This window comes from Sitophilus oryzae, unplaced genomic scaffold (assembly GCF_002938485.1).
Source record: "Sitophilus oryzae breed Bouriz unplaced genomic scaffold, Soryzae_2.0 scaffold_734_pilon_pilon, whole genome shotgun sequence".
Classification (NCBI taxonomy): Eukaryota; Metazoa; Arthropoda; class Insecta; order Coleoptera; family Curculionidae; genus Sitophilus; species Sitophilus oryzae.
This window is the reverse complement of record NW_022147345.1, coordinates 941,981-958,572: the sequence shown is the minus strand read 5'-3', so window position 1 is coordinate 958,572 and position 16,592 is coordinate 941,981. Positions and strand designations below refer to the sequence as shown.

The 16,592-nt window shown below is 35.3% G+C and overlaps 2 protein-coding genes across 2 annotated transcripts in view; one reads left to right on the top strand and one right to left on the bottom strand.

Moving 5' to 3' along the window:
* Positions 1–16,592, bottom strand: part of LOC115888383 (heterogeneous nuclear ribonucleoprotein Q) — a 122,488-nt gene that overhangs the window by 105,496 nt on the left and 400 nt on the right.
* LOC115888382 lies at positions 5,084–16,546 on the top strand. Its single transcript, XM_030908103.1, has 9 exons — positions 5,084–5,668; positions 6,470–6,686; positions 8,032–8,234; positions 9,665–9,794; positions 9,981–10,146; positions 10,410–10,622; positions 11,124–11,739; positions 12,018–12,135; positions 14,865–16,546. Exons 1-9 carry the CDS (start codon positions 5,205–5,207, stop codon positions 15,123–15,125), a joined length of 2,388 nt encoding a protein of 795 aa, XP_030763963.1. The 5' UTR covers positions 5,084–5,204; the 3' UTR covers positions 15,126–16,546.

The following is a 16,592-nucleotide window of genomic DNA, read 5'->3' as shown; positions in this document are numbered from 1 at the left end:
GTACGTAAGTGTTATCGAGAAAGACATTCAAAACGTACAAAAATACAAAATTAAAAAATTCACATTTCATGAACAAGACAAGAGAAAAAACTTTTTTATTATTGACATTTTGAGAAAAATGCATTAGCCATAAGAATTTTTGCTTGTTCTAAAATGGTTAATCCCGTTTATATTCTTCCAAATTCCCATTCCGTTTCAAAGAAAATTAAGAAAAACATGAAAATATGGCTGAAGTCCTAAAAATCAAAACGCGTTTCTATGGTAATATAACTTCGTTGTCATTCTTTGATAGATTGTTATTCATAGAATTTTAATTAACGTAATATTTTTTGTTATTTTAGAATGTTAAAGAAGCACAAAATTTATTTAGTTCAATATGACATTAATCAAAATTAATAATAACTATCTATCAAAGAATGAAATCGAATTGATATTACCATAGCAACCTCTTTTGATTTTTAAGACTTCAGGATTTTGGAAAAAAATCAACACTATTTTTCATGTTTTTAATAAATAAAAAATATATAAATAATTAATATACAGAGTGTCCCAGAAATAAGTATTTTAACTGGTAGTATAGTTCACCCCAGAAACACGCCTATGAGGGTTTTGTTGCGAAAAATTTTTTTTTGAAAATTCGAAATTTTTTGAAAAATTTTTTGGAATTTTTTTTAGTTAAAAAACATAATTTATTGATAATATGGCAACATAGGTACTAGATTAAATTTACAAGAAAGAAAATCCAGAAAAGATCCAGTGGTTCTCAAAATTTTAGCAAAAAATCATTTTTCTTGTGAATTTTCAAAGTAAAATAACTCCGTTATTTTGGACTTATTTGAAAAACGATAAAGAGAAAATATGTTTCTTTTATCGAGATCTACCACCCCTTAAAATACTTGCATTTATTTCTGGGACACCCTGTATAAAAATAAATATAGAATAACCTGACCAATCTAAGTTTATTTTTTCCAAATAAATTTTATTTTTTCCTACAGTCACCAATACCTTTCAGTAAAAATTTAATTTAATTCTAGTACCAACTTCAGAAACAATTGCGCCGCTGATAATTCTAACATTATCTTTAAATAGATTGAAATATTAAAAAAACTAATAGTTTTAGATATAACTACACAAAAAAGTTATAGAATTTTACGCGATAAGATTGGATGGAAATTTGGAAAAATATAAGATAAACCATTTTAGAACAAGCAAAAACTTATGAATAGATTATTCTCAAAGAGTTAATAATAAAAAAGTGTTTCCTCTTGTAAAGATAATCCGGGGACATACTGTATATAAGCATATCCATTTTATAAAAAAATACATTAGTGCATATACAGGATGAGTCTTAAATAAGCGCACATATTTTCAGAGCTGATAAATCTCTATAAAAAAAACATAATAATATTATTTTCTCTGTACCTTTTTTTCAAATAAGTCCAAAATAACCGAGTTATTTTAGAAAAACTGCAAAAAAAATGTTTTTCTGCTTAAATTTTGAGAACCACTGGTTTTTTCTGGGTTTTCGTTCTTGTAAATTTCATCTACTCCCTATGTTGCCATATTATCAAGAAATTATGTTTTTTGACAAAAACTAAAAAAAAATTCCAAATCATAATTTACTAAAAAAAAAATTCGCGGAAAAAACACTCATAATCGTGTTTCTGGGGGTCGAAATATTGGACTCACCCTGTATAAAAAATATTTTTTAAAGTTGGATACGTACATACATACATTCGAAAATGTAATAAACCAAAATAAAAATCAATTTTTTACAAAAAAGTCCTGCCAGAGTGGGCCCCGTTTTGTTACCCCCACACCCCTCCCGAAGGAAGAGCTAATATTGGACTCACCCTGTATAAAAAATATTTTTTAAAGTTGGATACGTACATACATACATTCGAAAATGTAATAAACCAAAATAAAAATCATTTTTTTACAAAAAAGTCCTGCCAGAGTGGGCCCCGTTTTGTTACCCCCGCACCCCTCCCGAAGGAAGAGCTAGGAGGCTCCTCACATACCTGTGCTGTGACTAACATCGCGCCCTTACCGTGCAAGCGCCCTGCTTTTCCGGCAGCGGGCGTCGACTAGCCGAGTACGATCGGCGGTACTTTCTACCCGGGGTCCGGGGACCTTCCACAGAGCCAAGAGAGAGTTACAAGAACTCCGTATGTTGCTCCGATAATCGGACTTGGCAGGACCTTGTAAACAACCCTCCAAATTTTTGTATAAGTACTTATTTTACATCGGAGATCGGCGGTGAGGTATTACGGCAGCTATTCTCGCAGCGCCATCTCTCGTTAAACGAGCATACTTGATAATTCACGACAGTGTAGGTTTTTTAAACATCTATCCGCAACCAGATATACAGTTCTATTAATTTGGTTGCCTCTGTTCAAGGGATTACAGATTAATTCTATTTACAAACAAGAGATTTGAATCATCGACAGGTCAGTGTACAAGGTGGTGTAGCGTTGCCAAATTACTAGTAATTTCTTCAGTATATCTTAATTTTTTTTTATTAATATGAGTGTCCAAAAACAACCATCGAGAAATTGAATACATACGGTTCTCGCCCATATCAATTTCAATGGCTTACCAACTTAGCGAGTGTCAACTAAATGGACTCTTACTCACACCATGGAGCAACAGCACGACAATTCGAGTTCCGGCATCCGTGACACACCATTTTTTCACTTTTTTTTCAAATAGAACACCATACAGGGTGACCCAGTCTTCAGAAAAATTAAGAAACACAATTGTCACAATCGAAAACCTTAAGCTGGTTGCATTGATTGCATTGAAATAAATTCGAATCCATACCCTAAGTCAAAATTATTCTCTGGATAAGCTACCACTGCCATTAGATTTATTAGAAGATGATTCTAAAATCACACATTCCATTTTACACCAAGAATGTCGGTATCAAAAATTAATAAATAAAATATTTTGATGAAGAGAACCTAAATTATCTGCCTTTTTAACAACAATCAATTTAGCTCGTATTGGAAAAAACAGCTACAGTCATTCGTTAACGATGACACTGCTACAAGGAGCTGAAAACTGCCAAATGTGTTAAATATAGCAACTGTTTCTCTTTAGCTACATCAACTTAATGTAATGGTTATTACTACAATAAAAACAAAACTGTTACCAAATACCAGTACAATGTAGAAAGTTTAAGAGGAGCGTTAATCACTTCTTGAATTATAACTCATCATACAGTCTCAGGGCTTTGACAAAAGCCAGTATCTGACGCGGCTTCACAGAGGCCAGCTCTACATCTTCGACATCAACCGTACCAAAGTTCATGGCACGAACGGTTGTCGTCTCGACGCACTCAGTGATAAGGTGTTCTGGTGTTTCCCCATTTTCCCTACAGAATCTGCATTCGCCGTTATTTCTCAGCTCAATCTACTAAGGTTTTCGTTGAGGTGTCCTGTTAGAAACACCGTGACAATCCAAAGATTGTTTTTACTTAAATCAAGGAAAATCTTTGATTTTTCTAGGTCGTAAATTCTGTGAAACTTTTTTGAGTGCCTTAGACCGTTGGAAGATTTCCATTCCAGGTTACAGATGGAGTCTTCCAGGTTCTTCAGTTCCGTTTTAAGTTGGTTTCCACTTGGAAAGCAGAACGGTTCTGGCCCAGGAAACCTTGTTTAAAATTGCATTATTCTTGTTATTGTCAAAGTGACTATAATTTTTATTTGGCACCTTATTAAAACAATCTCGAAGGGTATTGAATCAAAATTAGTAGTATCAGTATAGTTAATAATATCTGATTTAGTTTCATCTCCTGTTTCTTCAGACGTTAGAGACATCAATAAACAATCACTTCTAGAAATTCCAGAGCTCAATTCTACACTACTGTGAGATTGTGAATGTGCTCTAAATACATTGGGAACGTAGAAATATTACGTTAACCAGGTACCGGAGCACAAGGCTCACAATGGCAACGGAAAGACATATGAAATAACAAAACAAGGCTCATCAATGCAATTCATACGTCCAGAACCCTGTTGCAAAAAAGCAGTTCTTTCTTCTCAAACTCTCCTTCAGGAGAGAGTTGCGTTGCCTAGGCTGCCAGGGCCATTCTGGAAAAGTACTTTTCTGCTTTTCTTTTTTCTGGGTGGTCACGTTTTATGGACTTTCACTGATTTATCTTTCTTAACGACTAACAATTATTGAGGCTATTAAACAGGTTGCTTTAAGCTCTGCAACTATTCAGTTATGCATGCATTCTACAAGTACTAAGCAGCTCTAAGTCCCAATAATTACTGTGCACTTCAAGAAAATGTGATTATGACATTTCAAATTTGCGGCTAGTTTTTTTTCTTGATTATAAGGTTAATGTTAGACTTGTTATTAGTAAATATTTAGAGTTTTAAATTACTAACATTCAAAAACAAAGCGATTTGATTTTGTGTTCTGTCTTGTTGAATTTGAAAAGGATTGCATGCAGCGAAATCGGTTTTTGGTTGCGATCCAAAATGCGATCTCATTGTCGAAATAGGAGTATAAGATTTTTTGGTCATTATAATTGTGTGGGCAATCAATTATCAAATGAAAGACATCAGCTACCTCTCCAAAAAAAAAATAAATAAATAAAAAATAGCAGAACATTCATTCGCCAAATTTTTGGCACAACTAATAGGACGACTATCAAAACTGTAGTGGGTCTACTAACAAGGCGTTTCAAATTGCAAGCTCCATAGGCACCTAAATCCGATGGGATTATGAATCTTGTTAAAATTGCATTTTTCCTCATTACTATCATTTATATTTAGTAGTTTATTAAAACAATCTCGAATGTTATCGAAACCTTAGTGAGTGATATCTGGTTAAGTTTCATCTCCTGTTTCTTCAGATGTTAGAGATAGCAATAAACTAACACTGCTCGAAATATATGCTATCAAAGTATCCGATGAGAACCTTACTCCAAGTTGTAATACCCTATAATTATTATATGTTATATCTTATACTCCTGCAGTTGTACCCAATCGATATAAATCTAAAGAAAAACCTCGAGGTCACATCGACAACGCCGCAGTGCCACCTCCGCGCTCAAGCGCTACCTGCAACAACATCGCTGACCGTTTGGGCAGGGCCCTGTCAGTCTTCCTCCAGTAATTCTCTAGCATCTTCTATTAAGTTTTTAAGAGATGTTCCGGTAAACATTCAATTCTTTCGACTCTCCGGCGACGATGTGGTGGATTTTCCTGCTGTTCCTGATTTCCCTGTCTTTCGCTCAGTACGAATGGCAGACGAGGGACGCTTTCGACGAAGTGGTCCGTTCGTTCAGGGCGGTAAACAAAGATAACTGTGAGGTGCAACATGCAGGAGATCTTTACCTTCCTGCCGATTCGGTCTCCCATCTTCCCGACGTTAAAGACGTCAACATCAACCCGGTGTTTCCAAACAGGACTCAGCTGTTGCATGTGCACAATGTGGCGCTGAGCAGGGCATTTTTCTGGTCTTATATTCTGCAGAGTCGATTTATTAGACCCGCGATTAACGATACATACGATCCGGGAATGATGTACTATTTGTTGTCGACGGTGGCGGACGTATCCACGGATAAACATGTCAACGCTAGTGCTATTTATTTCGCTCCGAACATGTCCTATTCGAGCTCGTACAGGGGGTTCTTCAACAAAACCTTTCCGAGGTAAGGCAGCTAAATAGCTAAGAATTGTGTATAACAATAGAACATAATAAATAACAAAAAAAGAATCCGATCTACAATATATAATCCTAGTTATGTCAAAAGTTATCTAAGGATAGAAATTTTGACAAGAATTTTTGAAAAGCGAATTGCCGTTGTTTATCGAATTACTTATTATCGATAACTATCTTATGTCATGTCATCTATATATTATGATTCACACTGTTTTCTTGTCTCTTCCAATATCCCTATACCGGGTGCGTCTCAGAAGTAGCTCACCCCTATAACTTTTTATTTTTTTAGATAAAAAAACGAGATTTAGTATGTTAGTATATGACATAAATTAGGATTGATTGACGTATTCAATTGTTTTTGGTTACTTCCTGTTTCACCGGAAATGACTACAACTTTTGCTTTTTAAATGGCACCCTCGGTATAGAATGCCATATCATATGTCAACTTTTGACATTTTTGCTTAAATAAAAATCGTATTTTAAATTTCAATCTACAGTGGCTGTGTTAAAAATACTGATTTTTAATCAAGGAGCCTTGGAAAATAGATTTGATCGCCTAATGTTTTTCGTGTCTTGTTCTGGCCGATTAAAAGATGCACTAATCGTATTTTTAATCATATCTCAATTTTTTCAAATGGAACAAGGGTGGCTCGGGGAATGGAACAATGGGAACTCTCACAAGGCTTATTAATAAAGTTTACCAACAATTTCCCGTAGCAAAATGGAAACATTCTTATATGATCACTTTGGTGGACGCATTGCTTAATATTTTTATGTAATCTTTATTTAGATTCGCGCCTAGGACATTCAGAGCCGACGATTTCAACGATCCAGTCCATTTGGAGCGGATATCAACCTTAAACACTTTTACCGTCGAAGACTTAGGTGCAATCAGACCAGACACTAGTGCTGATTACACCTCAGATTACTACCGAATCAACGAGTGGTACAAGAAATGGCTGCCAGATCAAGTGAATACCAGGCACGACACCAAAACAACATACCAGGTACACAAAGGGTAGCTTGAAAGGCAAGCTAATAACAAGAGCTGAATTGTCTCTGGAAAAAAACTTTTAACCGAACATCTGCGATACCAGTAAAATTGGCACAATATGCCGGTGTATAATGTTAATATGTATATAATACACAATAACACAATCCCAGCATGCTAGATTCTTACGACTCAGATCTCGATCTGAGAGTAAGAGTTATTCTTTAAGCTCGGATCCATCATAGGTTTACTGCACAATTCAAACCTGGATCTGTTAGCAGCTAGACAGATACATAAAACATATATAGTTCCAATTTTTAAACAGAGTCGCTCAGCGTCTTTCACCAACCCCATTTCCTATATTATGTTATTTAGGTTGCAGTGGTATCATTATCATCAACATCATTTTCAGCTTATTCAACCATTTCCAATTATGGTGTAGCCTCCATCACATACTCTCTTTGTAGTTGGACACATTGTTGTCTATTGTTGGCTATGCGGGCCCAAGCTACCCCTGCTAATTTCCTAATATAACGGTCCCATCTCAGGTTTGGACTTCTTCTAGGTCTCTTAATTTTTCGTGGGTACCATGCTGTACTTTTTGTGGTCCATCAGTTGTCTGTTCTTCTTGCCAAGTTTCCTGCCCATTGCCATTTGAGGAATTTGACTCTGCGGATGACATCTATTACCTGGGTCTTTTGTCGTATCCACTCTATTCTTTTACGGTCTCTCTTGGTTATTCTTAGCATATTTCGTTCCATTGAGCGTTGTGCGACCTGCAGTTTCCTTATGATATCCGTTTTAAGCGTCCAGGTTTCGTATGCGTAGGTCATGACTGGTAGTACGCACTGGTCGAATGTTTTCTTCTTTAGATAGAGTGGCATTCTAGATCTATAAGTACTCCATGCTAACTTAATTCTTCTGTTGATTTCTGGTAGCAGAGATCCTGAGCTGTGTATTAGTGGCCCTAAATATATATATATATTGTTCTACTATTTTCAGTGTTGTGTTATTTATTAGAATGTCTTTTTTTTTCTACTAGTTCGTTGTTCATTGCAGTGCAGTGGTATATTTCATTCGTGTCGGCGTTTAAAAGTTGTCTGGTTCTGAGTTTAGATAATCCTGCCAAGATGTTCTTGGCGTCGCGTCGTTCCATTCTTCCAACGTCTTTCCACTCCCTCTCAAAGTCGACCTCTGTGCTCCCACCAATAACATACCTGCACATATTTTGGTACAAAATTGGGTATTCCTATAAAAAATACCATGTCTCCAGCTTTCCCATTGAAATACGACTTCGCAGACATATTTTTTAATCTTATCTATATAAATCATTAACAATAAGGGCCTAATGAACTTTTTAGGTGGAAATAAGATACGCCAACAATACGAATGAAACATTCACATTCCATGGTCCTCCGGGATCTGACGAAGTTCCAGGCCCCGTTCAGTGGACTAGGCCGTACTTCGATTGCGGCAGATCCAACAGGTGGCTAGTGGCCGCAGTAGTACCAATTGCAGATATCTACCCCAGACACACCGGATTCAGACACGTTGAGTACCCGACGTAAGTACGAAAATAGAGGGCCTGTGTTTTGCTATTTATCGCCTGTGAAGTATTTTTTATATTGATGTCAATGTCACAATCATACATTCAGTTTTAATTAATTAGAATATTTAAAATAATGCACTCGCCTTCTTTCGTTAATCGGACTAGAGCTTTATTGGTATAGTGTTATATGATTTTCCAAATTTATATATCCATTATAATTCAGATATATTCAAGATATACTGCAAATATACCTTTGAAAAACCTAAGCTATAGAAAAAGAATATCTCCTTTAGTTAAGCAAAAAGTATTGGTTAAAGATATACAGTTGGGTTAAAACTTTTGGTTAACTTCAAAGCTTTGGTAGTAGTTTCAGTCATCCGCTGATGATGCTAACATTGCGAAACGCGCGGTCAGTTTTAAAAGTAAATAAATATTACAAATTAATATAACACCAAAAGCATAATTCAACATTCACAAATAATGGTTTCAAAATCATCAAGAAAAACAAACAATGTTATTTTTGTACCTATAAAACTATAAATACTCATTATGCAAAATCAAAAGAATGCCCATGTTTCTAAAATCGAGTGGAACAAAATAATATTCCAGTCAATTAAAACACAATTAAATTAAATAATATTCAAACCTTAACAGTAATTAGAATTGCACAGTAATAGAATTGCAGTAATTAGAATTGCCTCTTAGTCTAACCCATTTGCCATTTTTTAATTACAATGATTACCTAACCATCAAAGGGTCCCAAAGTGCAATTATGTTAATAACGACATTGCCTAGGAGGGTAAACACCATAAAAATTCCACCCCGACCGACATCATTACCCTCTATTACTTCTTTTTACCTGCCCTCGCCCTAGTTCAAGGTACACAAGGGGTGCAAAGACCCACCCTTTATTTTTATTTCAATTCTGGTTTGGCTTTTATTCCCCTAGCAAAGAAATAGGTCTGGTCGTGAATTGATTTAAATGATTTCGCACAAATAAAACCATCAACAAGTCTTTTCTATTTGTATTTATTTTCATAATAATATAGCATACACATACATTTATATTAAATGCTTTTTAATGTAATTATAATATTAAGAAGTTAGGAACACATGTGCATAACGAACATTTCGGTGATTATTGATCATGTTAAAAAGACAACTAATGCTTAGATTAGTATTCATGCCATCTGAATATTCGGCAACAATTAAAAATGATGGCGTTTCTATACGTTTGTTCATAGTTCACAGATTAGTATCGACTAAAGAGATGTGCGGTACTTCACAACATCATCTCTTTTCTTATTAAGACCTACCTTGTCTATATCCATAGGGAAAAGCCCTTACTTGAAACTGAACAATCAATTTAAAAACTATCTAATATACGTATCATTATGCTTAAGTTGTTTTTTAATGAAAATCATAATTTCTTCGTTTTTTTACAGTTATACTGCCGCATCCGTGGTAGAAATGGATTTTGAACGCATTGATATCAACCAATGTCCACATGCCCTGGGAAATAGCGGACCCAATAGGTTTGCAGACACGGCAAGATGTAAAAAAGAAACTACAGAGGTAACAACGTGATTCTCATTATTTAACCATCATAATACTTAGATATATAAATCGTTTTTGGTATTTTTAGCCAATATAAATCATAAGTATAAAGTAGCCACAGAGCCTACATAAAAAAAATTAAAATGTGTATTGAATACTTATACTTACATGGATGTAAATGTCATAAACGATGATTTTTTTCAGTGTGAGCCTATTCATGGATGGGGTTTTAGGAGGGGAGGATACCAATGTCGGTGTAGGCCCGGCTTTAGGCTGCCGTTCCAAGTCCGAAGACCTTATTTGGGTGAAATTGTCGAAAGAGCTACAGAAGAACAGTATTACAACGGATTCGACTGCAAAAAAATTGGATGTGAGTATAGCTCGCTATAATTTCAATGTTAGGGCCTTTTAATAAGACCACTGATTATACAACTGTCCAAGTACTGCTCGTTCTTGACCATTTTAACCATCACATCAGATTTAATGTTACTTGCATATCTGTGACAATATATCTATACATTTATACTCTCAGTAAAAAATAAATTTAATCAGTAAGAAATCAGTAATATATTTCAGAATAATTCTCTAAGTAAATGGATCATTCTAATTATTTGATATTTTTATGATATGTAGGGATTCAAAAACTGCCCGTCCAATGGGAAAGAGCTCCGTGGCACGTTAGAGCTGTCACCATGGACCAACATCCAGAGTACACCAGACCGGTTCAAGGTCCCGAATCCTTGAACCAACCCAGGATTAACGTTCACGAAGCTCTCAACTTTATCCTGACAATGAACAAGGAGAAATGCAAGAGGTATAAGCCCGAACATCTCGTATTGCAAGGAGGTGAGTTTACAAAATCTAAATTAAATCCAAGTCTTCAGTCTTCCTAAGCCACTGTGCCATCCTCAATGCCAAATATCTTGATATTTACTCAATTTTTACCATTCGTAGTAATTTTACCATCGGTTATATTCAAAGGGATGTGATATGTTAAAAGAGCCCCTTTCCAGTCCAGCATAAGGGCTCTGGTCTCTTCTATAAATGTGATGCTGTTCCAAACTCGACAGGTACTTATCACATCTTGGGCCTCATTTTTTTTTCTAATAACAATAATCTGTGGTTGCACAGAGCCTGGCTTAAGCTTGATTTTCATGCATCCGTTATACGTTGATAAGATGGTCCGGCGGCGCGGCGCTCTGATTGGTTATAGCGTTTTCGTGCCACTTTTTATTCCGTAAATTTTTTACCCCCGTTTTAGCCCGTCGACGGAGAAAGACCGTACGATAACAGACGTTTTGAGACTTTTTTGACAAATTATTTGACTTTGTTTTGTTCTTTTCGTAGGTGTTATGGCAGGAGCGGAAGAATTCTTCCAAAACGAGGCCAAAATGGCTTTACGTCTCGCCAACTTCATCAGTGCCTTCCTCCAAGTCTCCGATCCTCAAGAAGTCTACTCCGGAAAGCGAGTAGCCGACAAACCACTCACAGAAGATCAAATGATCGGTGAAACCCTAGCCATAGTCCTGGGCAACAGCCGCATTTGGTCAGCGGGAACTTACTGGGAAAGGAACAAGTTTACCAACCGCACATTATTCGCACCCTACGCCTACAAAAAGACTCTGAACACCAGGAAGTACAACGTGGAAGACCTGGCACGATTAGACAAGCCCGAAGAAGTCTACCTTAACAAGGAATGGTTCAGCTTTCTCAAGGGTCGGTTTGCTTCGAATTTCGATAGTTTGGAGAAGTTCTGGTTGAAGATCAAGGTTAGATTCAACGAGACCGGGGAGACGACCATAAAATACGAACATTTTCCGAACTTTTATCACGGAGCTAACTTGGATCACGGATACTGGACTTCACCGTACTACGACTGCGCTGGAAAAGTACCTATGTGGAAGATAAAGTACGCCGCACCGTTCTTTGGATGGGACAGTCTCAAAGCTAAGTTGGAATTCAAGTAAGGCGTTTTCATAGCACTTTAATACTGTCACTGACAGCTAAATATATCTCAGTGGGTCTAATATTTTGGTCTAACTCATCTCGCTATATGTAAACATCAAAACATGCGCTAATATAAAAATTAAGTGTACCGAGTATGAACTCGAACTTAAAGCTGAAAATAACTATTATTTTATATCAAGTCGCTGAGTTGTGAATCCGTGTGTGACAAAAGTTACAAATTTTTCAAAGGTCAATTAATAATATAGTAACTAAATTTGGTTTTTCTTTATGTAGAGGTGTAGTGGCAGTTACCATGGACTTACTGAAGCTGGATATAAACCAATGCCCTGACAAATTCTACGTACCCAACGCTTTTAAGGACACACACAAGTGCGACCAAAAAACATCCTATGTAAGTACTAAAACCTAATTCTACACTGTAATCTTAAATATGGGTTTAGTATTAATTTATTTACTAAGATTTATAACGCATTTGAAATTCTACAAATTAAAAAAAACCATTACAGGCACTTCAGACTTGATTCTTAAAGTTAAATACTAATACTAACTAAATACATACATGGCAATGAACATATACCAATGTAGTATAATTTTAAAATTATAAAATAATTATTAAACAACCCTGGCCAAGTTGGACATTTTCATATTCTACAACAGCATAAGCGTCACAATTCATTTAAAATGCATATACAACATAACAACATTATAACAATCAGCGATTCACAATCAAATAATTTACATAATTTGGAGTTTTGCAATTCTTGATTAAGTTTCTATCAAAAATAAACAAACGATAACATTAATTTGATATCATTGAATATGCAACCGAAAATACGGATGGATCCTAAAGAAATCAATTTAAAAACTGACATAAGTCTAAGGATATTCTTGTTTAAAGGGTTCTGCCCTCTAAAACAGACTGAAAGCTATTTAATTGTACTCTATAGATATTTTTATTATATTGTACTCTATAGATATATTGTACTCTATATATACTCTATAGATATACTAAATAGAGATACATATTTTAAGAGACATTTCTTTTTGATATTAATAATACACGATATATTATGCTTTAAAATAATTAAAAGAAGTAAAGATTTCAGTTAACGTCTCCTTTTTGCTGGCAGGACTTTTAGCTAATCTGGACGGGGCCTACTTTGTTTACGCGGAATCCGAACCGCGCTACTCGGCTATATCATGGTCAATAGCCTACCGACTTGGCAAGTGTCTAAATCGATTCTTACTCACGAGATATCCGATCTCATCCGGCCTCGAACCGGCGTGAATGAGCAGTGTGCGTCAATGGATTTTACACTTTTGCCTTTATTGGACAACAACACGATACAGAGCTTCGAACCGGTCACCCGTCCATCCACTAGTATCGCCTTACGTCGCTTAACTTCAGTGTTCTAATGCCTTTTTTCTTAGTTGCCTTTTAAAATAATTAGAGTGACCCAAAATACTTTCCAATATTCTTAAATAAGAACTCTGAAAAACATTCTAACACTTTCTTTCATTTACACATTTATAAAAGCCTTACATACACGGTCGGCAACGACTGGCTTTGGGTGCCGATTTTTGTGTGTACGAAGAGTGCAGAGTCAATAAGCTCAATACAATAAGATGTACTGAACAAAGAGAGATGAGCAAGTATTTTCTCAGGCGCATGGAATAAAGCGCAGGATTAAGTGGTTATGTAATAAACACTTCGCATTTTTCTCTCTACGACAAGATATTTACTCCTACACATGTAAATACCGACCCAAGATCCTCTGTTGCCAACCCTATATATTTATTCTCAGAAACCAAGTATTAAATTTTTGCAATTTAATTCTCAACAGCATGCTCATTATACTTCTTAGAATTCAAATTAAATAGTGAAATTGAAAAAAAAACTTTAGCTCTCTGTGTAATTTTGGTTGCATATCTTGTGACGTCATCAAAAATCTAGTCTATAAAAGCCACATAATAGCCCCCCATAGCCTGCGGAGTTAGTCCGCGGACTTAGCCAGTCACGTACCAAAACTCTAATATCTTGGGAAGCCCAATCTAGCCTGCCGATAAGATTTTTGCCCGATTAAAGCTTGATTTTCATGGGCCCGTTATCCGTTGATACGATGGTTCGTCGTGACGGCGCGGCGCTCTGATTGGTTTCGCGCCACTTTTCATCCGTAAATTTTTTACTCCAGCCCGTCAACGGAAAAAGATCTTACGATAACGGACGTTTTGACACTTTTTGACAAATTTAATCTAACCTTAATAAAAATATAATAGTACAAGAGTACACCGTCGGGAAAACGAGAATTTTAAGAAAACTGGTTCTTTAATATATCTTTTGCTATGCTCTCCTGTGCTCCCCTGACCAAAGTGCGGGCCGTCTGGCTGCCGGTAGACTACTGCGGTTCACTACTGCGCGTCGCATCTGTACAGGGTATCACAATTTTCGTGTGTTTTATGGGATTTCTCGTTTATGAGTATAGATACGATTTTTACAGTATTTTGCTACTTTTTTATGAAACTAAATAAGGTTATTAATATATATTATTACTACTTATATTATTAATGGGTTTATCCAAACCTTCTTAGTTCCGGAAATACAGGGCGAATTTGTGATGCGCAGTATTGAACAGATGTCGAATACAGATACGACGCGCAGTAGTGAACGCAACGTGTACCGGCGCGGCAGCCAGACGATCCACACTCTGTTCAGGAGAGCATAGCAAAAGATATAGCAAGCAAAGAACTAGCTTTCTTAAAATTCTCTCTCGAAAACGTTGCTAGCTCCTAAACTATAAAATAAAACAGCGAAATCGTTATGGAAATGAAAATATGAAGGAATGAAAATGCAATAAATTTAAAAACTGACTAATTTTCTAACTAATCGAAGTCTTTAAATTCAACCAATAAAATTAATATCTTATCATCGTATCGTCGGACAACGGATGCATGAAAATCTAGCTTAAGTCCGTAGCTAAAATTCGCAGTTCAAATCTTCTGATGTATGGGGGCCTATTCAGTTACAAAAATATATATAAGATATTATTATATACCTATATTCTAATAAAAACAAAACCTATAGCCTACACTAACTTAAGAATGTCTCTATAATTTTTACAGTGTGTTCCCATTTTGGGCAGAGGCTTTGAAACTGGTGGCTACAAATGCGAGTGCAAACAGGGATTCGAGTACCCCTTTGAAGATCCCATCACCTATTATGATGGCCAGCTGGTAGAGGCAGAATTCAGCAACCTGATCGACGATAACGAAACCAGATTTGACATGTTCAGGTGTAGATTGGCTGGTAGCACGGGCCTCCAGCCAAATACCTTGATACTGTCAATACTAGCACTGATTCTGGTCGCCCCATTCTTGAGGTAGACACAGGCAACAATGTTCGAGTGCCTTAAAGTTCAACTGAATCTTCTTTTTATACATTAAAACGTGATTTTAGCGGTTTTTCTTCATAAAGAGACAATCATCTAGATAAGAAAGCCGCGTAATTTTACCAAAACCGTCCAAAAGAGAACTCTCTCCGATATTTTTTTATATATTTTATACTTACATTTAGTTTAAAACTTGTAGAATACATACCTAAGAGCTTTATAACATACTGGCCTTGTCATCCTAAAAGAAGTGTCTAGCCCTAGCAGTCAACTATTAAGTTTGACCAATCAGGTTGGTTAGCGTGGTTATTTGGAGGGTGTTAATTCATTTGTGTTTGTCAAAAACACTAACGTGATTGGTCGGGCTTAATAGTTGCCTGCTAGGGCTAGACACAAGTATTCTAAATCGACGGTCTGTAATTTAATAAGACAAAGATAGAGGAGTTAACATCCGTTGTACCCAGTTTAACAGATACAATGAAATGCAGCGTTGCCGGTTCCTACGTGCGGTTGTGGCATTTAAAGATTCTTGAGGTAGAAGTAGTTAATATCCAGACTTTAGAAAAATAAATTATGAATTTATTTCAGACAGTTTTAAATATATTCATAGAAAATCTGGCAATATGTGTCAAAGCCCATTCTTTATCTCTTTTCAACATGTCTGAATTTCCATTAGGATATCTCCATCTTTATCTTACACATTAAAATTCAAACCACCCATTTAGGATGACCAGGTTTGCATACAATGCAATAAAATATCTTGTAAAACAAAATGTCACTAAAACAAATTATATAGACATTATAATAAAGAAATTAGTTTTATTAGATTGAAAAGTAGTAATCTCAATGAATACAAAAAAAATCATCCCTGACTCAGTCAATTACAAAAGTTAGATAGATTTAATTTTGCTGTAATTTGCTTTAAAACGGTAGTTTTAAAAGTCTCTTGTTTTGAAATTAATAATTGTTTTGTCTTGCACTGTAAAGGTTTCCAAAAACTGATTAGAATATATTCCGTTAGATGAAAATATAATTAATTTCTGTATTTATGAATCTCATAGCTTCGTTTGTAGGCTAATAAAACATACCCATACAGTTGTAAAATATAATTTTTTGGGTACAATTGAAAAATATTATGTGTTCAAAATAATTAGTCTAGGTATCAAAATGTTTTATACTCGTATACTACCTACTAGCCTATAAGTTGTCTACAAGTTAATATTAAATAGTACATAAGTTTATATTTTATAAAAAATAAGTTTGGAATTTTAAAACAAAATTGAGTAATCTGTTTTAAAACATAGTGAATTTATTTCCGTCCAGATTTGTTTCTCATTTTATTAAAAGTTAAAAATATTGAATAGTTTTCTATCAAAGTTTTTAAATGTTGTGTATGTAATGTACCTATGTTATAGAAATAGTTAAAAATAAACATTTCATTTTCTTATAAAATGAATTTTCA

Coding starts and splice junctions, on each gene's coding strand:
- LOC115888382 (XM_030908103.1), top strand. CDS start 5,205: ATGTGGTGGATTTTCCTGCTGTTCCTGATTTCCCTGTCTTTCGCTCAG. Junction 6,687..8,031: donor ACACCAAAACAACATACCAG/GTACACAAAGGG, acceptor TGAACTTTTTAG/GTGGAAATAAGATACGCCAA. Junction 11,740..12,017: donor AAAGCTAAGTTGGAATTCAA/GTAAGGCGTTTT, acceptor TTCTTTATGTAG/AGGTGTAGTGGCAGTTACCA.